The sequence below is a fragment of the Hakea prostrata genome, chromosome 10, assembly GCF_041222555.1.
Source record: "Hakea prostrata isolate BN-2017 chromosome 10, UWA_Hpros_2, whole genome shotgun sequence".
Taxonomy (NCBI): Eukaryota; Viridiplantae; Streptophyta; class Magnoliopsida; order Proteales; family Proteaceae; genus Hakea; species Hakea prostrata.
Window position 1 is genome coordinate 4,787,237 of NC_142609.1, and position 13,888 is coordinate 4,801,124.

The 13,888-nt window shown below is 38.2% G+C and overlaps 1 protein-coding gene across 1 annotated transcript; it reads left to right on the plus strand.

The window, feature by feature from the left end:
• The first annotated feature begins 5,501 nt into the window (after window positions 1–5,501).
• On the plus strand, window positions 5,502–12,389 carry LOC149001633 (cellulose synthase A catalytic subunit 3 [UDP-forming]-like). The gene is made up of 14 exons (XM_089137108.1): window positions 5,502–5,513; window positions 5,870–6,065; window positions 6,163–6,383; window positions 6,477–6,573; window positions 6,729–6,912; window positions 7,982–8,248; window positions 8,399–8,744; window positions 8,841–8,978; window positions 9,311–9,436; window positions 9,665–9,877; window positions 10,087–10,312; window positions 10,644–10,843; window positions 11,212–11,562; window positions 11,664–12,389. Exons 1-14 carry the CDS (start codon window positions 5,502–5,504, stop codon window positions 12,246–12,248), a joined length of 3,162 nt encoding a protein of 1,053 aa, XP_088993234.1. The 3' UTR covers window positions 12,249–12,389.
• Window positions 12,390–13,888: the final 1,499 nt, after the last annotated feature.

Below are 13,888 nucleotides of genomic sequence, written 5' to 3' on the forward strand. Positions count from 1 at the left end.
CCCCACTAAATTTGAGATTAAGGGATTAAAATTGAGAAGTTAAAAAGCCATAAAGGAAGATAATAAGCATACATGAGATGCTATGAGTAGGTTTTAGTTACATTTGATTGAGTTAGGTATGGAGTTTATATTAGCATCACCTAGGTTAAGGCAACCACTAAATCTTTTGTGTTGGCCTTGATTTCCTCTTTGTTTGGCACATCGGTTACCAGTTGGCATAGGTCTCAGTATGATACAACAGTTGCTATAATTGGATAGTAGATTGCGTTGTAGGTCGTCATATATGCTTATATGGTTCCAAGTATCTCGTTTGAGGTGGATCCAATGCAAGATCCCTGATCTTTCCAATTATAGCTTTGGGTATTCCCAAGTTGTGGTCTTTACTTCTTTGAGCATACTCTTGTGAAGGACACAAGTCTTCTTCGTCTCGAGGTTGTTGTTCCTATTCTCTTTTCCTATACTACCATCATCATCCAAAGGACATGGGGCTGAGGCCCCTAGTCAACTTGGGAATTGCTAGTGGCATGGACTCAATTGGGCCGCTGGTTTGAGATCAAGTCGGGTTACTTAATGGAAAAACTCCACGATAGAATGGTTAAGAAGTATTTTATAGATAATTTTAGTGCAACCACGACAAAGGATATTGAGATGGATGAGCAATAGAGCTAGAACAGATACATTATGAAAATTTCACACTTGATCCAAATTGAAAGAGACTTACAATGGCTCTAGTATAAGTAATGGTGAAAGACATAAGTGGTTTAGCTAGATCTTATAAACATCTTTTTAACTTGAATGAATGGGATAATCGAGTTCCTTCTTTTTTTTTTTTTTTTTTTTTCGGATATTTTGAATTATTTAACTTATTTTTATTTATCTCAAGTGTCATTCTATTTCTCCCTTCTTTTTATTTTTTTTCATTCTAACGTTGAATGAAGAACATGATGTAGAAGAAGAAAAAGAAAGAAGAGAGAGTACTAAATCCTCCAACGGCCAATGCGAGAAGAAAGAAGAGGAAGGTTGGGGAGAAATTATGGGAGAAATTATAGGAGAATAGAAAAAGTTTGAAATCTATTAACGGAAAATGGGGAAAGGGGTCAATTTTAATAAATTAAGGGGGGAAGAATTCAATGGATATATGATTAGATCTAACAAAACCAATTGTTGAAATTCCAAACATTCTGTCAATGTATTAACATGGAGTGAAAGTTTGACCTTGAAGTTTCAAAATTGGGGATTTAGTGCTCAAGAAAGATCCTAGGAAGACCCCGGGGGAAAATGACATCCCGCTACCACCTTCCAAATATAATATAAACACTTTGGAAGGGAAAGAAAGAAGGTCTAGAGGGAGAGGAAGAGGCCAAACTAAGGACTCTTAAGTCTTAGTAGAAGTCATTAAAGAGCTATCAAGATCCTACAGGTAACAAAAATGTGCATGTTCCTTGGGGTATTACAATGGCCTTAAGAAGCAAAAAGGAAATCTTAGAGCTAACATCATTGCAAATGACTTTTCAAATTTGGTCTGTGGATTGAGAATTGGTAGTCCTCTATGGAAGTTGTTTTTCATCCAAATGTCTGAGATACAAGCCCCAAGGAAAAGATTCTCTATAGTGTCAGTGATCTCAATGTTTAGGGACTAAGGACACCTAGATCTAGGCTAAATAGAGGAAAGGGAAAGGATCCAAAATGGAAATAGTGAACGGGCAAGCAAAGAGGATTTGGGGGTAGTTTCACCATCATAGCAAAAGATGCAAGATGGGTTGGTTTGAATAGAATGGTGGATTAGGAAGGTTTGGGTTAGGAGACATTGGAGAAGGCTTGTCAGACAATGAAGGCATGGCAAGGGATTATAGCCTTTAAACCAAGTGAGCTTAGCTAGGGGACCTAAGGGGAGAGTGCAAAAAAGATTCCAAGCAAGGGTGGTGGAAAAGACCGAATTGTTAGAAGGGAGCCAAAAGTGCAGGCTCGAGAGGGGTGAGGGGGGAGGGGGGGGGGAGGGGAGAAGAGACCAGATAAGATCTAGCTGGGGAAGGTTTTTTTTTTTGGGGGGTGGGGACCAAGCTTTGGAATTGATGAAGTTTTGGAGAGGGGGCAAACTTTGGGGATGCCCAAAGAATTGACCACCCTAGCTCCAAGCAGAATTTGGATCAGCACCCCATCAGGGTGCTCCCCAATGGCTTTTCCACCATAGAACATGTGGGGCCCACAAGGGTTGAATGATGGTTTTTTTTTTTTTTTTTAAATTTTTATGTTTTATTTTTTTTAACCTGTGGACCCACATGTTCTGTGGTGGAAAAGCCATCGGAGAGCACTCTGTGCTCCCCTAATGGGGTGCTGATCCGGACTCCTCCAAGCACATGGTTAAGAATTCCAAGGGGGTGCCAAGGGTAATTGAGTTGCTAAGGAACCATCACCCTAAGAATATGAGGTGTTGAGTTTGACTTTTCATGCTCTTAAGACCATTCACAAGAGGAAAATAGTGAGACAATCAATTTTATTTTGAGATTAACAGAGGAAACAATTAGTAACCCAACTCACAAAGATCTAAATGCTAACTACATCTCCATAGTTGCAACTACCATTTAAGTTAAGACTTCTTCAAGTACATTGTATTTAGAAAAGGAGTTCTAATGTTTCATCTCTTGACTAAACTTTTGAAGGATGTTCCTTATTTTCTTCTTCAAATACAAACAAATGTCATTAAAAGAGTGAAATTAACTTTAAGGAGAAGACTCAATTAGCACAATGCACATAAGTATGTTAGTGACTTAGTGCCTCATCTCTCTCTCTCTTCCTCCCTTTGAAGGGTAAGAGAATCATTTCAAATGGGATGAAGATAGAGATAGACATAAAGAATGCTAATATACCATAGGATAATCATTTCTCACTATTAGTTATGATTAGTTAAGTTTCAACAAAAAAGCACCTTTACAAAGATTCACTCCAAAGTCCCCCCCCCCCAAAAAAAAAAAAAAAACAAAAGAAAGGAAAATCAAATCACCTTATTTCATTAAAATCTTTATTGATGATCTAGTCATCACAATGATACTCTAATTATGAACAACTTCATGGGCAAGGGTGTGCTATGGCAAGGTTGAAGAAAAGCATATCAGGTTCTTGTATGAAAATAGTTCTTACATGTCTCAAAATGCGTTGATGTAATTCATTGAATGCAATTGAGCTAACGGATTTTGTCAATGTATGATGATAGTTTCGAGATTTTCAAACAAGAATTTGATCTAGCCTCAATATTAAAAAGTAAAATATTTTTGCCCATAAGGACTAATCAAAGTTATGCATAAGTTGGCTTAGACACCTTATTTATCTTAACTTTTTCCCCCTTTGAGGCTTACAAAACACAATAGATCTCTCAATTCCAAGTCCACATTCAATTTGCCTTTCCTTTCATGATTGTTAAAATGTAACTAATTATAAAAGGTCTTTGGTTGGTTACAAAATAGTGTACCCAAAAAAAATTGGTTAAATTAGAAAAAGATTATGATGATAGGGTTTGCATCTGATTAGTATGCTCATTTCCCACTTTTATTGCTCCTTCATTCCCTAAAGATTGTTCACTTGAAGGTAGCGTTTGGCTCTGTTTCTCATCTCTCCCCTTCCCTTTCTCCTTGCTCCCCAAAACCCAACTCAACAAACCATGATCACTCTTTTTAAAAAAGATGACTTGTTCAACCACTTGACTCTTTATTTCATGAAACAAATGTATAATTTGCTTGATTATAGCCAAGGTTTAAAGTATCCCACGATACCATACGATACTAGCCTCTACGTATCCATATTTGACTCAAGTGATACAATACACCTCGATACATCTTTCTATTGAATTATGTTAAAATACATTAGTCAGAGCGATACAATACTCGATATAGGACTATACGTCTCTTAAAATCACCTGACCGATACGATACTCAATACCGATACTTTAAACCTTGATTATAGCACCTCATGCTAAAGAAAACAAATTCAACAAAAGTAACTTACTCGGATAATTTAGTCGGAAGCTAATAATTGATTCAAAAGGGGTATTACTATATTTGCATTTTATTGATAATTGAAAAATTCGGATACTCCTGAGCGATTTTGAATACAAATTTAAAATTTTCAGTTATCCATTTACATCCCTTCAACAGAGTGTGGATCATTTCCCGTGACAAAAGCATTTTGTGCTTCTCCATGACTTTACAACCATAAACTATGTGGGGCCCACAAGTAAAAAAAAAAAAAAAACCATCACCTTAATCTTGTGGGCCTCCCGTAAGTTGTGGTCAATAGCCTCTGTGATTCCTATCTGGGGAGATGATCCGGACTCGTCAACAATCCTCAACCTGGTTAACTAATTCATTAGAGCCACTCTTGTTAACTGAAAGAGTGGGGACACTAAAGTCAGGAAATAAAAGAACTTGGACAGATTTGGTAAATTACCCAAAAGGCACCTGCTGACACACTTCATTTCCACCCTTTCCAGGAACTACAGATGCCAGCTCAGCAATAGTTAGTTAGGGTTACTCTCCCTTCGCACTCGTCAGTTGTTTCCTTGCTTCAGTTCAGTCGTTCTCTTCCAACTTCTTCATTTTCGAGCTCTGTAAAAAGTCACCGAAAAATAAATTAAATTGAAATTTAAACAAAGAAAAAGAGAAAAATGTGAAATCTTGTTCAGATGTTAGAACTCCACGGTCTGACACAATGAATGTGTTTAATATTCTCTCTTTCAATCACATTTCATGCCTTTATCCTGGTTTATAAATTCGGAGATCAGAGAAAACAATGAGGGAAATGTTGGAATTGTATTAATTTCTTCGTATCACTGTCGGTCGGATATTTAGACATCAATTCCAGCTACTTTTGATCATTGTTCCATCACTTTCTTGCCATTTCTTCCTTATGAGGGCTCTTTGTTCTTGAAACGATAGAGAGAGACGGAGAGGGAGGGAGGTCTGGGAGCTCTGGAGCAACATATGACATATGGGTTCTTGGTTCAATAGACCTCTTCTTCATCTTTGGCGATTGTCTCTATCATTCTTCAATTCAAGGTGAGGATTTGCATTTATGTTGGCTTTTTAATTTTAAAGCTTTATTTAGAAGTTTGGCATTTGGTCTGATTCGGGTAAATTATGATTTTAAAGAATGAAATGTAGTGCTTTTAAGAAACTGGAGCAGATCTTATTGTTTTAAATCTATGTTTGTCATCAGTGAACTGTGGTAAACTAAAATATCTGTAAGTTACTGTGAGAGAAGATTTATTGACAATTTTTCCCCCCTGTCAAGGTTTTTATGAATTGTATTTGAAGCATTTATTGAAGATCTGTTTTCCAAGTGGAGGTGGACAAGCAAAAGCAGAAGAACCCTGCTTTGCATATGGAGAAAGAGGAATTGCGCTTTCTTGAGATGTCAATTTGTGGCATTTGCTATTGGTTTAGCTAAGATCTAAGCAGGCATATCATATCAAGCCATCTTTCTCTGTCGTTGTAAATAACCAGATGTTGATGGAAGGAGAGGTAAGAGTTGGCATTCAAAATCTTTCCTCTGATCTCTGGGTAGTGTCCAATTTCATGTGAACTTCTCTATATGCTCAATGTAAACATAACGGTGTTCCATACCTTCTTGATGAGCAATCAATTGTCCGTCACCTTATGTTTCTTTTTTCCCCTTTCACTTTCTTTTCTGGTTAACTAAGTATATCTAAATTGCACATCAATTGCATTCCAATATCCTCTTCATTTTTTGTTGTATGTTCCCCCAGTGTTTATTTTTGGTCAGAGTCTGTGATAAGTGGTAAGCTAGCATGTAATTCTTGAAGTGCATACTTCATTTCCCTGGGGTTTCTGATTCTTTTTTTCTCTCCTTAAATCAGTCAAAGCCTTCAAAGCACCACGGTTATCAGGGTTGCCGGGTATGTACTGAGGAAGTGGGCACGACTATGGATGGTGATCTTTTCGTAGCTTGCAATATTTGTGCATATCCTCTTTGCAGGGCTTGCTATGAGTATGAGAGGAAAGAGGGAACTCAGTGTTGCCCCCAGTGCAAGACTAGATATATGAGACACAAAGGTTTATTTCATATTAGCTTCTACATGCTTTCTAGCTCTGTAATATGGACTTGAATTAATATGGAATTGTGAGTTTTATTTCTTTTATGCACTTGCAGGAAGCCCTCCTATTCATGGTGTTGAAGCAGATGATGGTGATGTTGATGATGTGGCCGATAATATCAATTATTTGTCTGGGAGTCAAGATCAGAAGCAGAAGACTGCTGAATGCATGCTGAATCGTCAGCTGACCTATGGCAGAGGGGATGATGTTGGTGCTCCGAACTATGATACAGAGGTCGCCGTAAACCATATGCCATTGGTCGTGAGTTGCAGGGCGGTAGGTCAAGTATTGCATATGCTGTTCTCCCCTCACTTCTTGATGTAAAAATATACTTGATAATTAACCTTTTACCCCTCCTATACTTTTTAGGCTTTGGGAGAGCTTTCTAAGGCATCTCTTGGTGGTGGTGGTGGTGGGAGGAGCCGTGTGCATCCTCTCCCTTACTCAGTTGACATAAATCAATCTCGTACTATATCTATATCTCTTGTTTAATAATTCAGTCTTTTTTTATTTTGGTGGTGCTGTTTCAATGGTGATTGTGGTTCATGTAATAAATCTGTATCTCTTGTTTGAATTCAGTGTTTTTTATTTGGTGGCTCATAAATATATTATTCTTCACAGATAATCTGTCGAGGGAGTTTGTACAAGGATATGGAAGTGTTGCTTGGAAAGAGAGAGTTAAGGGCTGGAAGATGAAGCAAGAGAAGAATGTAGGCCCAATGAGCACTGGCCATTTCTCTTCTGAATGGAGAGGAATTGTAGATATTGATACTGACACTGATGTTGTTAAGGAAGATGCTTTTCTGTGAGTTTTGCCTCTTCATTGATTACTCTGGCTATCTTGATTCCTTTCTGAGTTTTGGTTTTCTATCCTAGGGTTGGAAGTACAAACATAGACTATTATCTTTGCATGATCAGAATTTACTATAGAAAAAGGTTCTATTCATAATAATTTGTCCCAGATGTCAAGTAAGAAGGAAAGTGGTGATGAGAAAGGATAAACATATAATGGCTCTAATAGTCCGAGTTTCAGATGTCAAGTAAGAAGGAAAGTGGTGATGAGAAAGGATAAACATAAAATGGCTCTAGTAGTCCGAGTTTCAATGATGTTGCATATAATTTGTCCTCATAAAAGAGTCTAAGCATCACCAGTAATTACCTAATGTTTTGGACCGTACTGTTCTCTTTGATGGTATCTTGTGAGTGTCTAATGTTGGATGCATTTAATGATTTAATCCCACATCTTTGTGGATGTGCTTCTAGCACGATGGTAGCACCCTCTGTTGCAGAGGTAGTACGACCAAGAAGGTCTTGGGTTTGAACCTCTGCCCCTCCACACCCCCCCCCCCCCGGGTCCCTTCCCATGGGCCTATGGGTCCCCAGTCCTTGTGACTGACCTATGATGACCAAAAAAGAAAAATCCTACATCTTCTGAGTGATAATAAGGGTTCTTTTCAATCCTTTGGCACAATTCTGACCTGAATAGTCTTTGGCACAAATTTATTTCATACTCTTTTACATTTTTCTCTTACAGGATGGTTTCTTGTATGCAAATCACTTTCTCATTCTGTCAGTATTATTTCAACTGTTGTTTTTGAAAAGAGTCAAAGTGCTTTGAAGAAGAAACACCCTGGAAAATCGAGTGATACCAAACATGAATTAAACAGCCACCATTAAATCAATTTCTGCTTGTTCTTGGATAGATCTTCTTCTTTAGAAAGGTTATGAGAGTTCTGGGGTTACCAGTCGCAAGAAAAGTTTATATATCATTCTTAACCCATCTATATGGTTCCTGAAACTTTCTGAGCTCGTATATTCTCACTTAACTGGGAACCAAAAAGTGCATTAATTAGTGTGACCTCCTTTTGATGCAGGAATGATGAAACTTGTCAGCCTCTATCAAGGAAAGTTTATATTCCTTCGTCTAGGATAAACCCTTATAGAATGGTCATCGTTCTACGGCTTTTTATCCTCTGCATTTTCTTCCACTACCGTATAACAAATCCAGTGCCCAATGCTTATGCTTTGTGGCTCACATCTGTAATTTGTGAAATTTGGTTTGCGTTATCATGGATATTAGATCAGTTCCCTAAATGGTTTCCGGTGAACCGCGAGACATATCTTGACAGGCTTTCTCTGAGGTAAAGGATACTTTCCGTTTTCCTCATTGTTTTTATATTAAATGCTTAAGTTGGCATAGTTTTATGATTCTAGATTTCCCATAGTTTGCTATATGATATGCCTCTAATCCAGTTTTGTTTGTAGAGTTCTGATTCAATTATGGATGACAGATATGAACGAGAAGGAGAGCCATCCCAATTGGCTGCTGTTGATGTTTTTGTCAGTACTGTTGACCCTCTAAAGGAGCCTCCTCTTGTTACAGCAAATACTGTCCTGTCTATTCTTGCGGTTGACTACCCAGTCGACAAGGTTTCTTGCTATGTATCCGATGATGGAGCTGCCATGCTAACATATGAAGCTTTGTCTGAGACAGCTGAGTTTGCAAGGAAATGGGTCCCTTTCTGCAAGAAGTACAACATTGAACCCAGGGCACCAGAATGGTATTTTGCACAAAAGGTTAACTATATGAAAGATAAAGTTCAGCCTCTCTTTGTCAAGGATCGTAGAGCCATGAAGGTAGACTAACTAGTATTTCATCTAAAAGTTTTCTCTGTCCCTTGATCTCCCACCCTCTGGATACTTAATGCTGATGCTTCTTTGTTGATGTTGCAGAGAGAGTATGAAGAATTCAAAGTTCGTATCAATAGGCTTGTTGCGAAAGAAACAAAAAAACCTGCACAAGGATGGTTGATTCAAAATAGCACTCCATGGCCTGGAAACAACACTAGAGATCATCCAGGAATGATACAGGTTTGTAATATGCCAGGTCTTTTTACAGTGTTGCACATGGTTGATCACATGTTCCTTGTATTTTTGGATCATGTTCACTATATTGCATATATCTAGGGCTTGTTATTGCTATCTATTATATGCATTCCATTTTGATATTAACTTGTTATATATTCTTGTAATGTACATCTTTCATGGTTCTTGGGGTTCAACTTATGAAAATTTGCATTGAAAATGCTTATACTTTTTTTGGTACATAGAAACTGCTTATATTTATGCTTCCCATTAGCATTTTCTGCTTCCCATCACCAATATTCTTTTATACTTGATATGAATGTGTCTCACCATCACAGGTTTTCTTAGGCCATAATGGGGAACTTGACAGTGAGGGTAATGAATTGCCACGGTTGGTATATGTGTCTCGTGAGAAGCTTCCAGGCTTTCAACATCACAAGAAGGCTGGTGCAATGAATGCCCTTGTAAGTCTTCAAATAAATAAAATCAATGCTTATCCATGCTAGGCATCATAGTTGTCAAGTTGCCGCCTAGGTGCCCTTTTTCTAGAATGGCTCCTTGGTCACCTAAGCATTGCCATGTGCTTTGTTGGTACTTCCTTGATTTTTCCTTCCAATGCCTAGGGTTGTCTATCTGCCTTGCAACCGGCTATGTGGGCCTTGGTGCTAATAGTTGATACAACTTTCTGTCAGGTTCGTGCATCAGCAGTCCTCACCAATGGTCCCTTCTTGTTGAATCTGGATTGTGACCACTACATAAACAACAGTAAGGCTTTAAGGGAATCTATGTGCTTTATGATGGATCCAGACATTGGGAACCAAGTCTGTTATGTTCAGTTTCCCCAGAGGTTTGATGGTATTGATAACAGTGATCGATATGCCAACCGCAATACTGTCTTCTTTGATGTAAGTTCAGTTATCCTTTTGAGAACTCATTGTTCACTGTCTCACTCTTCCCTCTTTTTATAGTGTCATTGGATGTTTCTGCCTATGTGTGTGTGCATTATGCTGAGATGCGTCTTCTTAATCTCGTGGGAATATTTGTGGCATGAAGTAATAAACTGTTTTCTTTTTGCCAAGACATTCTGATTTTCTTTGTTTCTCATGAATTTTAGATAAACCTAAGAGGCTTAGATGGCATCCAAGGGCCTGTTTACGTGGGTACTGGATGTGTCTTCAACCGAACTGCTTTATATGGTTATGAACCTCCACTTAAGCCCAAGCATAAAAAGGTTGGTTTCTTGTCTTTATGCTGTGGTGGATCACGGAAAAAGGGCTCGAGATCTAGTGGTCATGTTGGCCCTACTGTGCCAATATTCAGTCTAGCTGAGGGAGTAGAAGGTATAGTTCACTCTACTGCTTTTAAATGACTGAACTTGATGGGATGAATGGTGTTTGTTTATCTTTTTCCTATTCTTCCAGTTCAACAATGTGAAGAATGGATATTCCATTTTCTTAGATGTTACAGCAATGAATTCATTTTTTTTTTTTTTAATGTTTCTAGTAATGTTTACCACAAAAATAGGATTCTAAATGCTGGTAGATGGAAGCTTATTTTGGTTTTCACTGGCCCTAAATTGTGAACCACCATTCTGGAGCTGCTTTATATTGAATAGATACACAGCCATGTTAGACATTACCCTGACACTTCTGTATGTGTTATCCTATATAGGTGATGGATTTGATGATGAGAGGTCCATGGTCATGTCGCAGATGAGCCTTGAGAAAAGATTTGGTCAGTCAGATGTCTTTGTTGCCTCTACGCTTTTGGAACATGGTGTTCCTGAATCTGCTACTCCTGCTTTTATCCTTAAAGAAGCTGTTCATGTTATTAGTTGTGGATATGAGGATAAGACGGAATGGGGAAAAGAGGTATGATGGTATCTCTCATTTCACGTTGTTCTCCTTAATGGTTCTCACTTAAGATTTGCATTGCTACGCTGTAACAAGAATCCACCTTGGATTTATTGACTTTGTAGACCAACGCTGAAATTATTCACACCCACCTGACTGGAATGGGTAATTCAACCGGTAAGACACTTGGTTTATTTCAAGTGGTTATAGGTCATTAAATCTGTATCATGGTGGGTGGCTGGTTTGTGGTTGTCAAGCTTCATTTGAAATATACATCTAGTTTTTGTCCTGTTGACTTAAATTTGGCAAACTAGGAACGGTGCAGTACTGCATTTTCATTTTCTTGAGAGCTTAAATGACACATGTGTTTCATTTTTCTTCTGCAGATTGGATGGATTTATGGGTCTGTGACAGAAGATATTCTTACAGGATTCAAGATGCATGCCCGTGGCTGGCGATCAATCTACTGCATGCCCAATCGACCAGCCTTCAAAGGATCTGCTCCCATTAACCTGTCAGATCGTCTCAATCAAGTACTTCGATGGGCATTAGGTTCTATTGAAATTCTTTTCAGTAGACACTGCCCCATCTGGTATGGTTGCAGTGGAAGGCTTAAATGGCTCGAGAGATTTGCATACATTAACACCACAATTTACCCAATCACTGCTATTCCTCTTCTTGCATATTGTACACTGCCAGCAGTTTGTCTACTTACTGGAAAATTCATCATTCCAACGGTAGCTACAGCATTCCTTTTACCCATTTGAGAAACCAGTTTTTCTGTTAAAGATCCTTGGCCTTTCTCATGACATTGTGGTTTGGTTACTTTTGTTTGCAGATTAGTAACATTGACTGTATCTGGTTTATATCACTCTTTGTTTCCATCTTTGCCACTGGTATTTTGGAGATGAGGTGGAGTGGTGTTAGCATTGATGAATGGTGGAGAAATGAACAGTTCTGGGTTATTGGAGGTGTTTCAGCTCATCTTTTTGCAGTCTTCCAAGGGTTGTTGAAAGTCCTTGCTGGCATTGAGACCAATTTCACTGTAACTTCCAAGGCATCTGATGAGGATGGGAAATTTTTTGAGCTCTACATGTTCAAATGGACGACTCTCCTCATTCCACCGACGACTCTTCTCATCGTCAATCTGGTTGGGGTGATAGCTGGCATCTCCTATGCCCTCAACAGTGAGTACCATTCATGGGGTCAATTATTTGGGAAACTGTTCTTTGCCTTCTGGGTGATAGTTCATCTGTACCCTTTCCTCAGGGGTTTAATGGGACGCCACAACAGAATACCTACAGTCGTGGTTGTGTGGTCATTTCTTCTTGCATCCATATTCTCTTTGTTATGGGTTCGGATGGATCCCTTTGTCACCAAGGTGATTGGCCCTGACATTCAACAATGTGGAATCAATTGCTAGAGGGAAGATCAGTGAACAACAATGACACACACCAGAGACAATGAGATTAATATTTAGGTATGCTAACCAGCCAAGGCCATTTATTTAGGTACATTTTTTGGTTTGAGTCAGTGTGGGGCTTTACCTGTTGAAGTTGGTGTCATATTGTGATGTATATAGATGTAGATAGGACAGTTTGATTCTTCACCAAACAGGAAAGATAATACAGTTTGATTCATTTTGTTTGTTCTATTGACTAATGATTATTTATTTGTTGGTCCGATGGAATTTTGAGCTTTCTTTTAGGTCAGAAACGATTTGGATTGGATACAACTTCTCTCCCTATTCAGTTTTATGCAGAAAATATGAATTTAGCTCCAGATCTTGTGAATCTGTTGTGCCAGAATCTTGTTTTCTTCAGGTGTTTGAGACCTCTTACCACTAGAACATTGTTAGATCTACTCTCTACAACCCTCCCTCCCCCTACCAAAAAGAAAAAAACAAGTGTCACCGGGGATGGATCCGTTTGAAATTATAGCATATCTGTATGGATCAAGACCAATATGAACATTAAAGGAGTATCAGTGAAAATAAGTTCTCGCTGCCAATATTTTTTGAAAAACCAACATTATGGTCTTGTAAATTGGGGAGCTTTTTTATTGAGTACATGGTTCTAATATTCAAAAACAGTTACAAAATCCAAAATTGATTCATTTATATTCCACAATCCATAAGTTTCAGTGCATATTACTTATTATCATTCAATAACAATTCCCAATTTGTGTGTCTAAATTGAGCAATGTGGCTAAGTTATGGTGGTGATCGTTGTTGTCAATATAGCTAAAACACTTCTAGCTAGATTGGTGCATGTTTAGTTGGAGTTGAGAATTATCATTTTTAGATCTCTCTTTAAAGAATCAAGTGAAATAGAGTTTGGGAGATAATAAGTATAGTCCGTTAAGTAAGCCATTGGTCAACATCCTAGGTCTTTGAAAGTTTAATAAAAAATAATAAAAAAACTACTCTAAATTCAGTTGAGACAGGAATGCTTGTTGATTAGCGTTTTCTCCATACTACAGAACATGTTTCAGCATGGTAGGGGAAATTTTAGAAACATTCTCTTTAAAAAAAAATGAGAACTGAGAACAGAGATTGCCCCACCCCCAATTCATGAACAGTAAGTCGAAGCCCTTCACTGGTTTCCACATTTCTACCTGATGGAAGTCAAAGGAAAAGCATTCCATACCAACAGATCTCAGACAGCCCAAATGGACACCAACCATTAGCTAAAAACTTGGAACATACGTTGGGATAATGAAACAAGTGACACTTGACAGTCTGATTACTTGAAAATAATTTTCAACTCATCCATGGGGACCCAAAGGCTTATATAGAGAGCAACCCACAGAGACTTCTAATCGCACAGGTTACAGAGATGGCTTCCATAAAAAATGTCAGCCTCACAAGCTAGGAAGGTCTATGCTACCGTCTGTGTTACTATGCCAAAGGCCCTTATTTGTCAGAAATGAGGGAACAATTTCAAGTTTCTGGTTTCTGTAACAAATGAAGAATAACACTTGAGCTTTATCTCAATGAGACGCATTGAAGATTCTGAACATACTTGCTGGAAGTATCTAACTTTCTGCTCTTAATTGGGTGTT

Bases quoted from the DNA above. Each gene is read 5' to 3' on its own strand.
- LOC149001633 (XM_089137108.1), top strand. The intron at 6,913-7,981 runs GTGAGTTTTGCC...CTTTTGATGCAG, and splicing joins GTTAAGGAAGATGCTTTTCT to GAATGATGAAACTTGTCAGC. The intron at 8,979-9,310 runs GTTTGTAATATG...TCACCATCACAG, and splicing joins ATCATCCAGGAATGATACAG to GTTTTCTTAGGCCATAATGG.